Below are 13,501 nucleotides of genomic sequence, written 5' to 3' on the forward strand. Positions count from 1 at the left end.
TGTCCCAATCATATGTAAACGGGGCTTTCTTTTGTTTAAATTCCTGGTAAAATTATGGTCAGTGAGAAACCACTGGCATGGGACAACAGAAGGAGTCAGTGCTTGAAACTGCACTCCTCTCCAACTTCTAGCTAGGTGAATCTGCCAGGAGCTAGATTTTTTTTTTTTTTTTTTTTTGAGAGGGTGTCTTTGGGCATTTATTTTCAAAAAAATAACTAAGAAAGGCAACTTTTTAATTTCTCTATTTTTCCATCCAAGGGGAAACAGAAAGAATAGTCCTTTGGCCTCCACTCACCTGAAACAGATCAAATGACATCACAATTCCATCCCTCGATGGCCATGCAGCAGATTATCCTGAAAATAAAAGACATATCCAAACTCACCACATCCCAGCCCTTCATCCTATACAATTAACCCAGAACCAGAACAGGGAGCTGGATGACCTGTTGTTGGCTGGTTTTAAATGTTCCATTCAACTGACAAAAATGTAAACATGTATTCCTATGTAAGCAATCATGAAACATGAAAACTTTACATAAATTTGGAAGACGTGAAATACACACTTTACAAACTGATTCTTTATACTTTCAAAATGGATTTACAACAGTATTACTTTACACAAGTTCCTACTTTATACAATGTTTTGTTTAGGCAGCTTTTCCATGACATTTCTATTCCAAATTACACATGGAACCGCTCAGGAAGTTGGGCGGTTTGAAGGGCCACATGCAAGGGACTGAGGACAGGGGCAAGAGGTGTGAGGCAGTCACTCTGGTGCTCAACTAGGAGCTAAGAAAGGACTCTGACTCGCACATGGTGCTAAATCAAGGCACTGGGATCTTCACTGTTTTCCTCAGCTCTTCTTCTCAACAGGCAAACTTTCATCAGAAGAGGACTCTGTTTTCTACATCAATATGGCAAAGAAAGACCTTTTAATACAGGCTGACGCCTATCATAGACTAGCAGAGTCAGGTACTGAATGGTGATGGGTAAATGACTCTTGAAATATTTGTTGTTCCATTCTATCTCTTGTTACAGGTCTATAGCATCTATAATCCATTCCAGTCTGTGTTAGATGGCAGGAAGTCCAGGCAGGACTGAGCCCAGAACACCCATGGGCACTAAATGTCAATCAGTACCTGATCCAAGCCAGAGGCAGGTCTCAATAACAGAGTGCCAAGTACCCAGCAAGATTATGAATGGAAAAACCAGAAGAGGGAGAAATCCACTACAAAAGGGCCTTCAGAGTCCAACAACAAGTACAAGGCAACACCAAGTTTTATCCCATTCCAGGTAGGCATCCACTTTGTTCTTGGGGTTATCCTGCACAAACACCCAAAGGGTCATGTTAATTTTAATAGCGAATTAAGTGAATCCCAGATACTTCTGCCGAAACAAAAGACCTAAAGTCTGAAGATCTTTATATATCATTTTCTAAAGCTCTGTATGGCAGAAAGAAGCAGGGAAACTCAGGCTTTACCAACCTCCACCACCACGGATGGAACTCTGGTTTTAGGCTAACCTTGAGATAGAAACAAGGAGTTACACATCCCAGGATGCTGAAATGAAGTTGTAAAGAAGTCCATCTTCTTTACAGCTAGTCCAAATTACACAATCTTTCTCCAGCCTAGAGCCTACATAAGAAACAAGCCCTTTCTTGATTCCACATAAGAAATCCTCTAGAGTCTGATTTGGAAGAAGGAAAAACAAGAACACAAGAGCCCCTGGCATGAGGCAGGGGCTCTCATCCACCCTTTGGTGCCGAGTTCACTAGACTCCTTCACCCCCCGGCTCAGGCTCTGGCTAACAGTCCTTCCTTCTCACACCTCATGCAGCTGCAGGACTACGGAGATGAAGCCTCAGTTTCTCTGTGTGTTTTCTCTTCTTTCTCCAGGTGCAGACGTTTCTCAAGGACACAGGCCAGCTTCACAGCTAACACACAGTAAACATGGTTTTTAGATAACATCACTTTGTAGTCGATTTGGGTACTTAACAGAAGGTATCAGTTAGAAAGCAGACGTGCCTCTGTCATTGGCTGTGTTAGTGCACAAGGTAGGAGGGATACTACAGGAGACCTGGAAGACACCACCCAGGCTTTTTCATTCACCAGCAGTATAAATGGGCAGCTGACGCTCTCTCCAACTTCACTATCATCATATGTAAAAACATCAGTGGCTCTCTCATGGTGGGGGGGGGGGTGGTGGTAAATACACACATTCTTACCTTCCCCCTCCTAACTCAGAGAGGCAGAGAATCTACCTCACCGGGAATGCTGTCGTCAGGGAGTGTACACAACCCATACGTGAGGAAGAAAAACGAGGAGGGGGCACAGGAGGGGCATACCAAAGGGGCAAAAGCTCTCTGAAGGCAAAGGGTTTATTTTGGCTGCAGTGTCCGCTTTTTAGCTTATATTCTCAATGGAACTGGGACAGCTGGCATCCTGTCCCAATGTCAGGGGGTTCTAAGAATTTGGATACTTAAAAAAGGCCAAACCACTATTGTTCCAGATCGCACTCTCGAGGCTCTTCTTCTCTTTTGGCCCCAGAACCCCCGTCAGACAAGGAGAGAAATCACAACAACTGTGGGAAAACTGCAGACAATTACAAGTCATTCTTAAAAAGATTTAATTATTTGAATTGCATCAAGGGGGATATAGTACATTTAAATCTCTGCTACATCACAAACTGCTGTTTTTGTTGTTATGTTGTTTTATTAAAGACCCACTAGTTCTACCCATCTCCAGGCTTATGGCTATAGAGTGGGGGGGGAAACAAGTATTACCAACAGAAGAGGAAAAACCAAGCAAGAGTCTGTTCTGTTCACCAGGTCTTCTCCACTGCAGAAAAGAAAGGAGGGGAAAGGCTGTGGACTGTCGACAGCCAGGAACAACCGCTAGCATTAGAGACAGGGAAGGAAGCCACAGAAGCAGAGCCTGCGTGTTCACGAGCTGTCCCTTGACCCATACTTCCCTAGCCCTCTGCAAGGATCATCTTTCTTAGATTTCCGTTTGACATCTTAACCCTAAACCAAGTTTCCCTGTCAATTCAAATATAATAAAGACATCATTTCCACAGGGAGGACTGATTTGAGGATTGGAATGATTTGCCACCATTCTGTAAAGCTTATTTAAAAACAGCATGGCTTTAAAGACAAGTTCCATTCCGTGAAGACTGGGTGGGGTTCTTTATTAGTAGAGACGGTAGGCATACGGCCCACCGAACAGAGCAGGATACAGAAGAACCATCCACTGCTACTGTAGCCTAGTTGGGCAGAGGCAAAAGCAAGCAACCCCCCTCTCACTCTTCAAAGCCCGCAAGGTAGAGGGGCATGAGAAGCTGTAGTCTAATGGCTCCAAATAACCAGCATTTAGTGTTAAATTAGGACCAAGGATTTATTCCACAATATAAACTGCAACATTTGATACAAGCTACCAAAAAAATAGTAGGAGAGGAAGGAAGGGGCAGGGGAAAAGCCAAAATACAGCTGTGGCAATTACTTACAGAGCAGTCTCTTTTCTACATCACTAGCTCATCAGTGACACTAGAAACTAGACATTTGTGTTCTGTACATCAACCAAATGCTAAAGCACCAACACACTGTTTGGAAGTTTGTTTTGTTTTGTTTTAATTCCAGCCACTGAAACCAACATAGAAGTTATTGCTTTGATAAATAAACCTAGTCTAGGAAAAAGAAAAGTGGATAAAGAAACAAACAAAAACCCCAAAAGTGAAAAACTTAAGTTCCCCAATATGGTAACAGAGTAAACAAGAGAGAAACTCCTCAAATGAGGATTTACTGGAATTTCTGGTGCCTTTCTGGGCACTGAAACTGAGTTGGACTCTTAAGCCGGTAAATCCCAGACGGAGGTAAGATTTGAATGCTGTGTATGAAAAGGTGTAAGCTGCAAAGCCTTCCAAATTGGTGGGAACCCCTGCAAAAAAAACCAGTCAGCATTTCAAACCTCAACACCCACAAACAGCTCTTAAGGAAAAAAATACAAAAAGTGTCAAAAATTTTTTTAGTTGTTTTTTCTTTTTTTCAAAGAGTTCTGGAAAAATGATCCCGTAAGGAATAGAAATAGCACCGTTTACAGGCTGGTTTGAATACCAGTCCTGTAGCTTTGCTGAGAAACTGAAGAAATCTTCTTGGTTGGAGTCCTGAATTACATTAAGTGGTTGGGGGTGGGGGTGTTTGTGTTTGTATTTTTATTTTCGGCTTGGTGCGTCCTTCACAGTACAGCGCACACAGATGTAGTCTTCCTTCTCTGCCATCTCTGGAGAAACACCAACACAGACCTGGTGAAACCACTGATTGCAGCTGCCATCACACTGGACCCAGTCCACCTGGTTACAAAGAGCAGGGAGACGGGGTTTTCAGAGGAAAAAATGTGATTCAAAATTGGGCAGGCCAGCCTCAAGTCAGGCCGTTTGCCACTAACGGCCACCGTCCCACCACTGGGACCTCTGGCACAACAGCTACGCCACATGAGTGTAGCTGGCTCACCAGCCAAAGCAACCAAGTCAAAGCCATTCTTCAAGTCGTGACTGCTTTGGGGTTAAGACAGCGCCGCCCTGTGATAAGTAAGCAAAAGGGCATTACATCAGCATCCCTCCCACCTTCTTAGCGCCGGGACGGTGAAAGCTGGAAGAGCAGGAAAAGGAAAAAGGGAAGAATAAGAGTTTCTTCAAGAAAAGGGAGAAGACCCAGGAACGATGGTAAGAGCAGAGATATCAGTGGGGGAGGGCTGAGCAATCCATTCAGATCAGCTCAAAGCAGATAAGCAGAAGAGAAAGACCCAGCGAGATGAGGTGTAGCTTACAGGGTTTCTGAGTTAAGGGAAAGCACGTCCTCAATGGCCCAAACCTCACTGACCTCATCTCCTTCTGGCTGCAGGCAGCTCACAGCTGGGCAGATGGCATCTTCATCCTCAGAGTCCTCCTGTTCGGAATAGGATGTGTCTGAGGGCAGGGAATGCGTTTCGGCAGAACGGACTAATTCATAGCTACGCTCTCTCTCTAACTTGAAACTGTTCATGTCCTTGGAGTGGCTCAGTTTGATTTTCTTCTTTTTGGGGGTCCGCATTTTTTTAACTCGATCCCACCGATCACTGGAGAGGCCTTCTCTTTCCAGGCGTCTCTTCAGTTTTCTCTCAAGACTGTTGATTCCATCTCGCTTCCCACGGCAGCACTCGTTCTGGGTGGAAGATAGGCAAATTCAGTTTTAGCCGACAGTCTGTTACTCAAACTAGTCAAGTACTAGCTGTATGAGAAACCGGATGATCTCTCATCAACATTAGAAAAATCGTGCAACCTGGGGCGCCTGGCTGGCTCAGTTGGGAAAGAGAGTGAGACTCGATCTCGGGGTGAGTTCAAGCCCCTCATCAGATGCAGAGAAGACTTAAATTAAAAAAAAAAAATACTGCATCCTAATACCACTGCCACCATGTCCCCTCACGTCCTATAGGACAACCTGTTTGAGTTTAGCTAACTTAACTGTTAGTGCTAGTAAAAGAAAGAGCGGAAAAAGGAAATGTTAAAGACACGATGAGCTTTTAAACTAGCACTAGAAGATGGGGTGATGCCTACATTCTTCTCTTTGCCAACTTCAGGAGTAAAAGACTACCAGGTAGTTTCTACCTAGATGTATATGCTTATCCTTTGACCTACAGACTTCTAAGGAACCGTGCTAATACGTTCCTTCTTTAAGGACATACATCACCACCCCTTATAGAAATAAGGTGCATGAGGGGCGCCTGGGTGGTGCAGTTGTTAAGCGTCTGCCTTCGGCTCAGGGCGTGATCCCGGCGTTATGGGATCGAGCCCCACATCAGACTCCTCCGCTATGAGCCTGCTTCTTCCTCTCCCACTCCCCCTGCTTGTGTTCCCTCTCTCGCTGGCTGTCAAATAAATAAATAAAATCTTTAAAAAAAAAAAAAAAGAAAAGAAAAGAAATAAGGTGTATTAATTGAATATAAAATGGTGCTACACTACTATTTGGTATCATAATGAAAAATAAAATTCTAGGGGTGCCTGGGGGGCTCGGTTGAGAGACCAACTCTTGATTTCGGCTCAGGTCGTGATCTCAGGATCAGGCTCCACGCTCAGTGGGAAGTCTACTCTCCCTCTCCCTCCGCCCCTCCCTCTGCATTCTCTCTCTCAAATAAATAAATACATCTTTTTTTAAATTAAAAAATATTAAAAAAATAAAATTCTAACTGCTATTTGGTAGTGAGATTCTTCCCTATCCTGACTATATTCTCAGGAGTTTTGAATGTTATAGGTCAGCTAGCTCACTGACAGAAAGTAGCAGCATCTTTAAGCTAAAAAACAGGACATACATGGTATCTATCCCCTTCAAGTAAGTCAGCACTCAAAACAGGCACCCCTCAGTCTGATGACCCAGTCCTCCCAACAGCTGTCCTGTTAGGGTTAGAGCAGTTAAAGCATTTGTTAAACGTCAACTCCAAGATATTCTTTAGGTTTTGAAAGCTTTATACCAAAAGGCCTTCCCGGCTAGAATTACATGTTCATCTCTACAGTATTTCTTTTAGAGAAAAATAATTCTGCTTCCAGCTATTATCACATGGAAATGATGAAAAGCATCACGCTAAAAGGAAAAAAAAAATTCACGGTCACTTAAAAAACAGCATCAAACTCCAGGATGTGAGCCCAAAGTGATGCCTAGCACCTCTCTGCTCACTGACAGCCTTAGGAATGGGTCTGTGAAGTAGACAGTTCGCATCCTGTTCTGGATCGAAAATGGCATCTCACTCACCAAACTATTTAGATGGAATGACACTATCAAGCTCCCCAGCCGAGACCGTATCCCCAGCTACCTGCCACACACTCACCTTCTCACTGCTCGGTCTAGCTGGTGAACTTCGGTCGGTCTGCTGAGCAGGGGTTGGCCTTGCAAGTAAAGTCTGGTAAAGTTCCTGAATTTCAGGAAGGGATACCTGGAGCAACTGGGCTTCCATCAACAGTTCATTCACTTCTGGACTAATACCTGTTAAAGACCACACCAAAGCATGATGATAATAGAGTGTGTTTCACATGGACATTGAGATCTGCAAATAAAGGACTACCCCTCATCCCACTGCCACCCTCTCCTGGTAAAATTATATTCAGCTGAAGTTAGGTTCACGTACTGTGTCTAAAGCCACAATATAGTAAGAGCCCAAACTAACTTTTCTCAGGCTTCTGATTACTAGGGAAGTACTAATTCTACACTGAATCCGCTCTTCACTTAATTACTGCTAACACAGAGGAGACCGTACATCTGCCTTGATAGCTTTTGCATTCAGTACGAAGCACAGAACAGGCCAAGATGTGGGCAATCCGGGTGGACTGAGCAGCTCCAACCCCAATACCAAACACATATTGTGACGGCATGACTAAATGAGGACTCCCGCTGTGGCTTCGGGCAGAACTCCTGGGGCAGGCACATATACGTAAGCACAGCTGACCCTCGAACAATGTGGGAGCTGAGGGTGCTGAATCCCTGCACAGTCAAAAATCCATGTGTTACTTTTAACTCCCCAAAAATGTAACTGCTAATAGTCTACTGTTGACTGGAAGCCTTACCAATAACATGAGCAGCTGATTAACATATTTTGTATGTTTATGTATTACATGCTATTCCTAGAATAAAGTCAGCTAAAGAGAAGAGACTGTTAGGAAAATCGTAAGGAAGAGAAAAGAGACACGCACAGTACTGTACTGTATTTATTGAGAAAACCTGTGTCTAAGTGGACTTGTGTTGTTCAAGAGTCAACACAGAAAAAAAGGAGGTAGGTTTCAAGTACAGATTATCTCTAAGATCCCAAGGGAGCCCATGACTTAGCATCTCACTGAAATGACTGGTATTTAACAGTCAGTCAGCACGGGATTAACCCTTTCATTCCTGAAGGCAATGTATTAAAGCCTTTCTCTATTTGCTTTGCATTTATAAACCTTCAAGCACGATCCTTCTCCTACCTTTCAAATACATAGTAACCCATATTCGACATTTGAGGATAAAGTCTTTTTATGTATATGAACAAAAAAACCTACTGCAAGATGACTTGTTACTACCCAGCCCTCCCTCTCCCTCTCATCAACAGAATAAACACAAACCATGGAGGGGGATACAACTCCGGCCAGTGGAGAAGGGAGAGTGTACATAGGAGGCTCTGCTGTCCCAGTCCTCAGGCAAGGAAAAGGATGTTGTGCCAGTAGGCTGAGACACCTAATGGAAGGAAAACATTTTATAGGAAGGCTTTTTCAGGATTAAAAATTCTCCCACCAGTCCAAGGAATGTGGTTTGGGTTATCAAGCAGGCAAACAGGAAAGAAGGACTTCAATTCCCAACTGAAAGAAGTCTCCAAGTATTTTAGATTTAGCCAAATTGACTCATATCCACCAAGCCTTTAGTCTTCCTGGTTTTACCTGGACTGATTCCACAGAGGTCAAGAGCACCGCTGGGAAATAAGGCATTTTCGTTGCATGAAAACAGATCATACAGCCTTTTATTCCCTTTGTAATTCTCCTAATGAGGGTTGTAACACAATGAACACAGACATGTGTCCCTTTGAGCAAACCGGCTGAGGAACTGCCAGATCTCATGGATGTCCACCTTCCTCCCCTCCTCAGTGTTTATTAAAAAGTGCTAGGAGAAACACTCCTTAAACTATGAACTAGTAATAGTTGCGTCCTCTCCTTTTATCAATAAAGGGAAACTTCTAGCCTATCTTGTGTAAAGAACATAAATGTCTCCCCTGTAGGCTACCCAAATAACCACAACTCACCCTATGCAACAAAAATTTAATTCATCATTTGCTAAGTGCCAGGCACTGACTGTATTTCACAAGCCTGGAAAGAAATGCAAAAGAAAACAAGGAAACAAACATGAGGGAAATCAATTTTTTGTCTTTTATCTTTGATCGGCTGAACATTTAACTCATAATTCGCTGTCTGTGTTAGGATAGCACAAGGGAGGTGTGAGATCTCTGCTAGAGAAATCTGTATGAGATCTGAAAATCAGGTCAAACTCATATGAAGACTGAATACTGCCCTTCTGATTGTCCTTTTCTGATATTTTCACATTCTTTTCCTGTAGTCACCTTCTATGGAAGAAGACAAAACTCTGTTGATGGTCGGAAGAATCTGGCTTTTATAGCAGAAAGACTGTGGATGGTATGAAAAACCACTGCCTTTCCTCTGGAGCAACACAGTACTCAGACACTTCAAAACCGATTTCTTCCTCAAGGGGCAGTAAGAGACACAAAGCAGAAAGCACTCTGGCTTCTAGTCAGGGACTTAGGAGAGGAAGCAGGGGAGAAAAACAGTCAAGCAAAAATTCTAAAAATTCATATATATTAAATATGTATCTGGATTCATACACATAAATGGGAAAACTATACATATCTATGAAAAGGTAAAATCTGCTCTCCAGAAGCAGACGGCCTGACAGAAAACTTGATTGCCAGGAGCAGAGAAAATGAAAACAACACGGCAGGGACACAGAGCCCTCGAAGTGGGGAGCTGAAAAGTGAGTGCTGGTATCAGTCAAGCCATCACCAGGAACAGCAGCAGTACCAGAGTGCAAGGTGCCAGGGAAAGGGACAGAGCTTGGCAGATTCCAGAAACTGGCAAAGAAAAGTCCAGACTCACCTTGTTCGTCTCGGACACCTGTCCTGCTGAAGCTTGCCATCTGCTATACCACAGTCCTGAGCCCACTCGATCCTGCACAGATTTGAGATTCCCTGATGAAAGCAGCTGCTGGGCTCTGTGTTGCCAGTTCACGGTTCTTTCGATCATATATCGAAGTGCATCTCCCTCAGGAAGGCGGACTCGGATACGCTGCAGGGAGGCCAGCAGGGGCAGAATTTTCTCTAACGGAGGTTTCTCTGACCTCCGACAATGGGGACAAAGCCAGATTCGTGGGCCTTGTGAAATACTGGGTACCGCCACACAGCTAGTGTGGAAAGCATCCCTGCAGAGTTCACACTGGATCATGGGGGCAGCTGGGGCCTTCTGACACAGGCAGACTCTCAGTTCCAAATCTTGGACAGGTGACAGCAACTTCCCTTCGTTGGCTAGTCTGAGAGACTGCAAGGCTTCCATTTCCCTTAGGCGAGCTTCCCCAAGTGTTGCCATCTAAAAAGGAGTTAACAATCAAGGACAATGTCAGAGAGAATTTAGCCCTCTCCTAAAACTCAAGGGTCCCAGAGTAGATGATCTACATTTGAATCCTGGCTCTGTCTCACTGAGTTGTGTGAATGACCCTGGGCAGCACGATCCACTGTGGCTGAATGTTCACATGTATAATATGGAGTTGACAGTACAGCCCACCTCGCAGGGCTGCAGTGATGACTAAACGAGAGCCCTGTGATAGAGCACGCTCTGCCCGGCACACAGTGAACAGTGTGGGCAATTACTGAGCACACACTACTTCTTAGTCCAACTTCCCTGCACATTGACTTCTCTGGAAAGATAGAGGCTTTTCACATTCTACGTGCGTGAACTCCTGGGGTTCTCCATGTTTTCGTAGTTCCGTTAGCTTCTGTGTTCTTTTAGAGAGGCACTCTGGAAGGCAAAGTCTCTACAGCAGCCACTACACAATGGTAGTTTATGCCTCTTACTATCCTTAACATTAAGGCCTTATACGTGTGCTGGACACAGCCACTGTAGACAGAGACTGGATATCTCATGAAATCATTAAACAGAAAGCACTTTCCCAGACTTTTCTTACACACATGTGCACACACACGTGTGCCTGCTATAAAGTAAGCTCATTAGGGCACAGACCAAAGCAAGCTGCTTTTCTGCAAAGAGTGGCAGGTATACTCAAATTGTAAAGTCTTTCTTCTCTATTAAAACAAGAGCCATGCCCCAGCCAACTGGGGAGTTCAGTTAACCTGTATAAATGACTTGGAAATAACACATAAACAGAACCAACTTCACCGTAAAAAGCTGGAGTGATACTGAACATATTCCTGCACAATGTTAACAAGCTGTCCGTAAGTGGAACCTTTACCTGAACAGACTAAGCACCTACTATACAAGGTTTCCAATACATAAACAGGTCCAGGCGTTACAGATTTATTCACTATGCACCATGAAGTAAGAGCTATCTAAACGTGATAAACTAAAACCACTGGCTATGTCAAGAGCCACTACCACCTTGAACTTAATACCCAATTTCCCAGGACCACTGAAGTCCTCTTCCAGCACTTCACTCATACAGAAATACAGATAAATGGGGGGAAAGCATAGATTTTTAAAACTGAGCTCTCCCCTCTAGAAACAGAAGCTACAGGCTGCAGGAACCATTCCTTTCCCCAATTCTACTCCCAAATCCTTAAAATGTTAATCTGTCACAGTTAAAACCATTCCCAGTTATCACACACACCCACCATCAGACCTGTTATGATTCACCAGATGAGGTGCCCCAAGTCATAAGGCCAGAATGAACCCTTCACTATCTCTTTTTGGAATGGGAAAGAAAATGTATGAATGATTAAGGAAGAAACAAAGATCTAGAAGTAAATCAGGTAACAAACCTTAGGTATATATTTTTTAAATCCACTTATTTCTGTAGATAAAAACAATGTACAGGCAGTATACATGGGTTATGTGGTAACAAGGGGCCTTCCTAGAAAACTCACAAATGGAGAGCAAACAGCTTATCCTTCAGAATTCTTTTTTTTTTTTTTTTTAAGATTTTATTTATTTATGTGACAGAGAGACAGCCAGCGAGAGAGGGAACACAGCAAGCGAGTGAGAGAGGAAGAAGCAGGCTCCCAGCAGAGGAGCCCGATGTGGGACTCGATCCCGGAACGCCGGAATCACGCCCTGAGCCGAAGGCAGACGCTTTAACGACTGCGCTACCCAGGCGCCCCATTATCCTTCAGAATTCTAGGAAATCAACAGGTAATATATGAGTTCTGAAGCCAGGGATTCATATACTAGATGGGCATTGACTAGACTCTGAAAGATACAGCATGCAAAGCTCAAAACAGACAGTGGCTTTACAAAAACAGACCACATAAATAATAGTAGAAAGCAGCACTTAAAAAAACCAGAATGATCCACAAGCAGCAGAATCTGATCAGAACCTGACTTAATATACAAATATGCCCCAAGGAAGTCTGTGTCAAAATACATAAATTGAGGCAATCCCATGTCATCACCAGAGAAGTGAGGCAGCTACAAAGGAACAGACTGGGAAGAAGATGCCCTGACCAAAGACTGAACCCATCTAGTCCAGTCCCTGGAGCTGTACAGTCCACCTCTACAGTGGGCAGTGCTTTGTGCCACTGAACGCACCCAGATGGGACTGCATCCAACTAAAAACAAAAAACTTCTGCACAACAAAGGAAACCAACAAAATTAAAAGGTGACCTACAGAACAGAAAAAAATACTGGCGAAGCACATATCTGATAAGGGGTTAATACCCAAAAGAGATAACACATACAACTTCTTTCTTTTTTTCTTTTAAGATTTTTTATGTCTTTGAGAGACAGAGAGAGCACAAGGTGGAGGAGGGGCAGACGGAGAGGGAAAAGCAGGCTTCCCACTGAGCAGAGAGCCCGATGCGGGGCTCGATCCCAGAATCCTGGGATCATGACCTGAGCCAAAGGCAGTTGCTTAATCAACTGAGGCACCCAGGCGCCCCAGAACACATGTAACTTAATACCAAAAAACAAACATAGGCAGAGGATAGGAGTATTTTTCTAAAGAAGACATACAAAGAAGACACAGGTACATGAAAAGGTGGTCAACCACGAAACTGCAAATCAAAATCACAGTGCAAGATCACCTCACACCTAGCAGAATGGCTACTATAGAAATGTCAAGAAGTAACATGTTGGTGAGGACGTGGAAAAAAGGGAACCCTTGTGCACTGTTGGTGGGAATGTAAATCAGTGCAGCCACTCTGGAAAACAATATGGAGGTTCCTCAAAAAATTAAAAATAGAACTATCAAATGATCCGGCAATTCCACTTCTGGGTATTTATCTGAAGGAAAGAAAAACACTAACTCAAAAAGCTACCTGCACCCCCCTGTTCACTACAGCTTTATTTACGGTAGCCAAGACATGGAAGCAACTTAAGTGTCCATCAGTGGATGAATGGATAAAGAACATGTGGTGCATGTACATACAATGTATGTACATTAAAAAAAAAAAAGGAAATCCTGCCACTTGCAACAATACAGATGGACTGTAATTGCATCAGGCTAAGTGAAATAAGTCAGACAAAGACAAATATTGTATGAATCAAAAAAAAAAAAAAACACCCCAAACCCACAGATACAGAGAATAAATTGGTGGCTCCCACAGGCAGGGGGTGGGGAGTGGGCCAACTGGGTAAAGGCAGTCAAAAGGTACAAACTTCCTTTTATAAAATAAGTCCTGAGAATAGAAGGTACAGCATATGGACTATTAGACTTATTGTGGTGATCAATCAAATTATGCTATACACCTGAAACATAATATTATATGCCAATTATAGCTCAA

The 13,501-nt window shown here is 43.5% G+C and overlaps 1 protein-coding gene across 2 annotated transcripts in view; it reads right to left on the reverse strand.

Annotated features, from left to right (window-relative positions):
• Nucleotides 1-200: 200 nt before the first annotated feature.
• Nucleotides 201-13,501, reverse strand: part of KDM5B (lysine demethylase 5B) — a 77,986-nt gene continuing 64,685 nt past the window's right edge. The window contains exons 23-27 of one of the 2 annotated variants that reach the window (XM_040636466.1): nucleotides 9,651-10,136; nucleotides 8,115-8,226; nucleotides 6,851-7,005; nucleotides 4,873-5,193; nucleotides 201-354 (exon numbers count right to left, since the gene is read on the reverse strand). In XM_040636466.1, the coding sequence (XP_040492400.1) occupies nucleotides 316-354; nucleotides 4,873-5,193; nucleotides 6,851-7,005; nucleotides 8,115-8,226; nucleotides 9,651-10,136 (1,113 nt within the window). In that variant the 3' untranslated portion in view covers nucleotides 201-315. Of the gene's footprint in view, nucleotides 355-562; nucleotides 4,344-4,872; nucleotides 5,194-6,850; nucleotides 7,006-8,114; nucleotides 8,227-9,650; nucleotides 10,137-13,501 lie in introns of those variants that run through there. The other variant, XM_040636465.1, reaches the window with a different exon arrangement.

The sequence above is a fragment of the Ursus maritimus genome, unplaced genomic scaffold (genome assembly GCF_017311325.1).
Source record: "Ursus maritimus isolate PB19 unplaced genomic scaffold, ASM1731132v1 scaffold_2, whole genome shotgun sequence".
Lineage (NCBI taxonomy): Eukaryota > Metazoa > Chordata > Mammalia > Carnivora > Ursidae > Ursus > Ursus maritimus.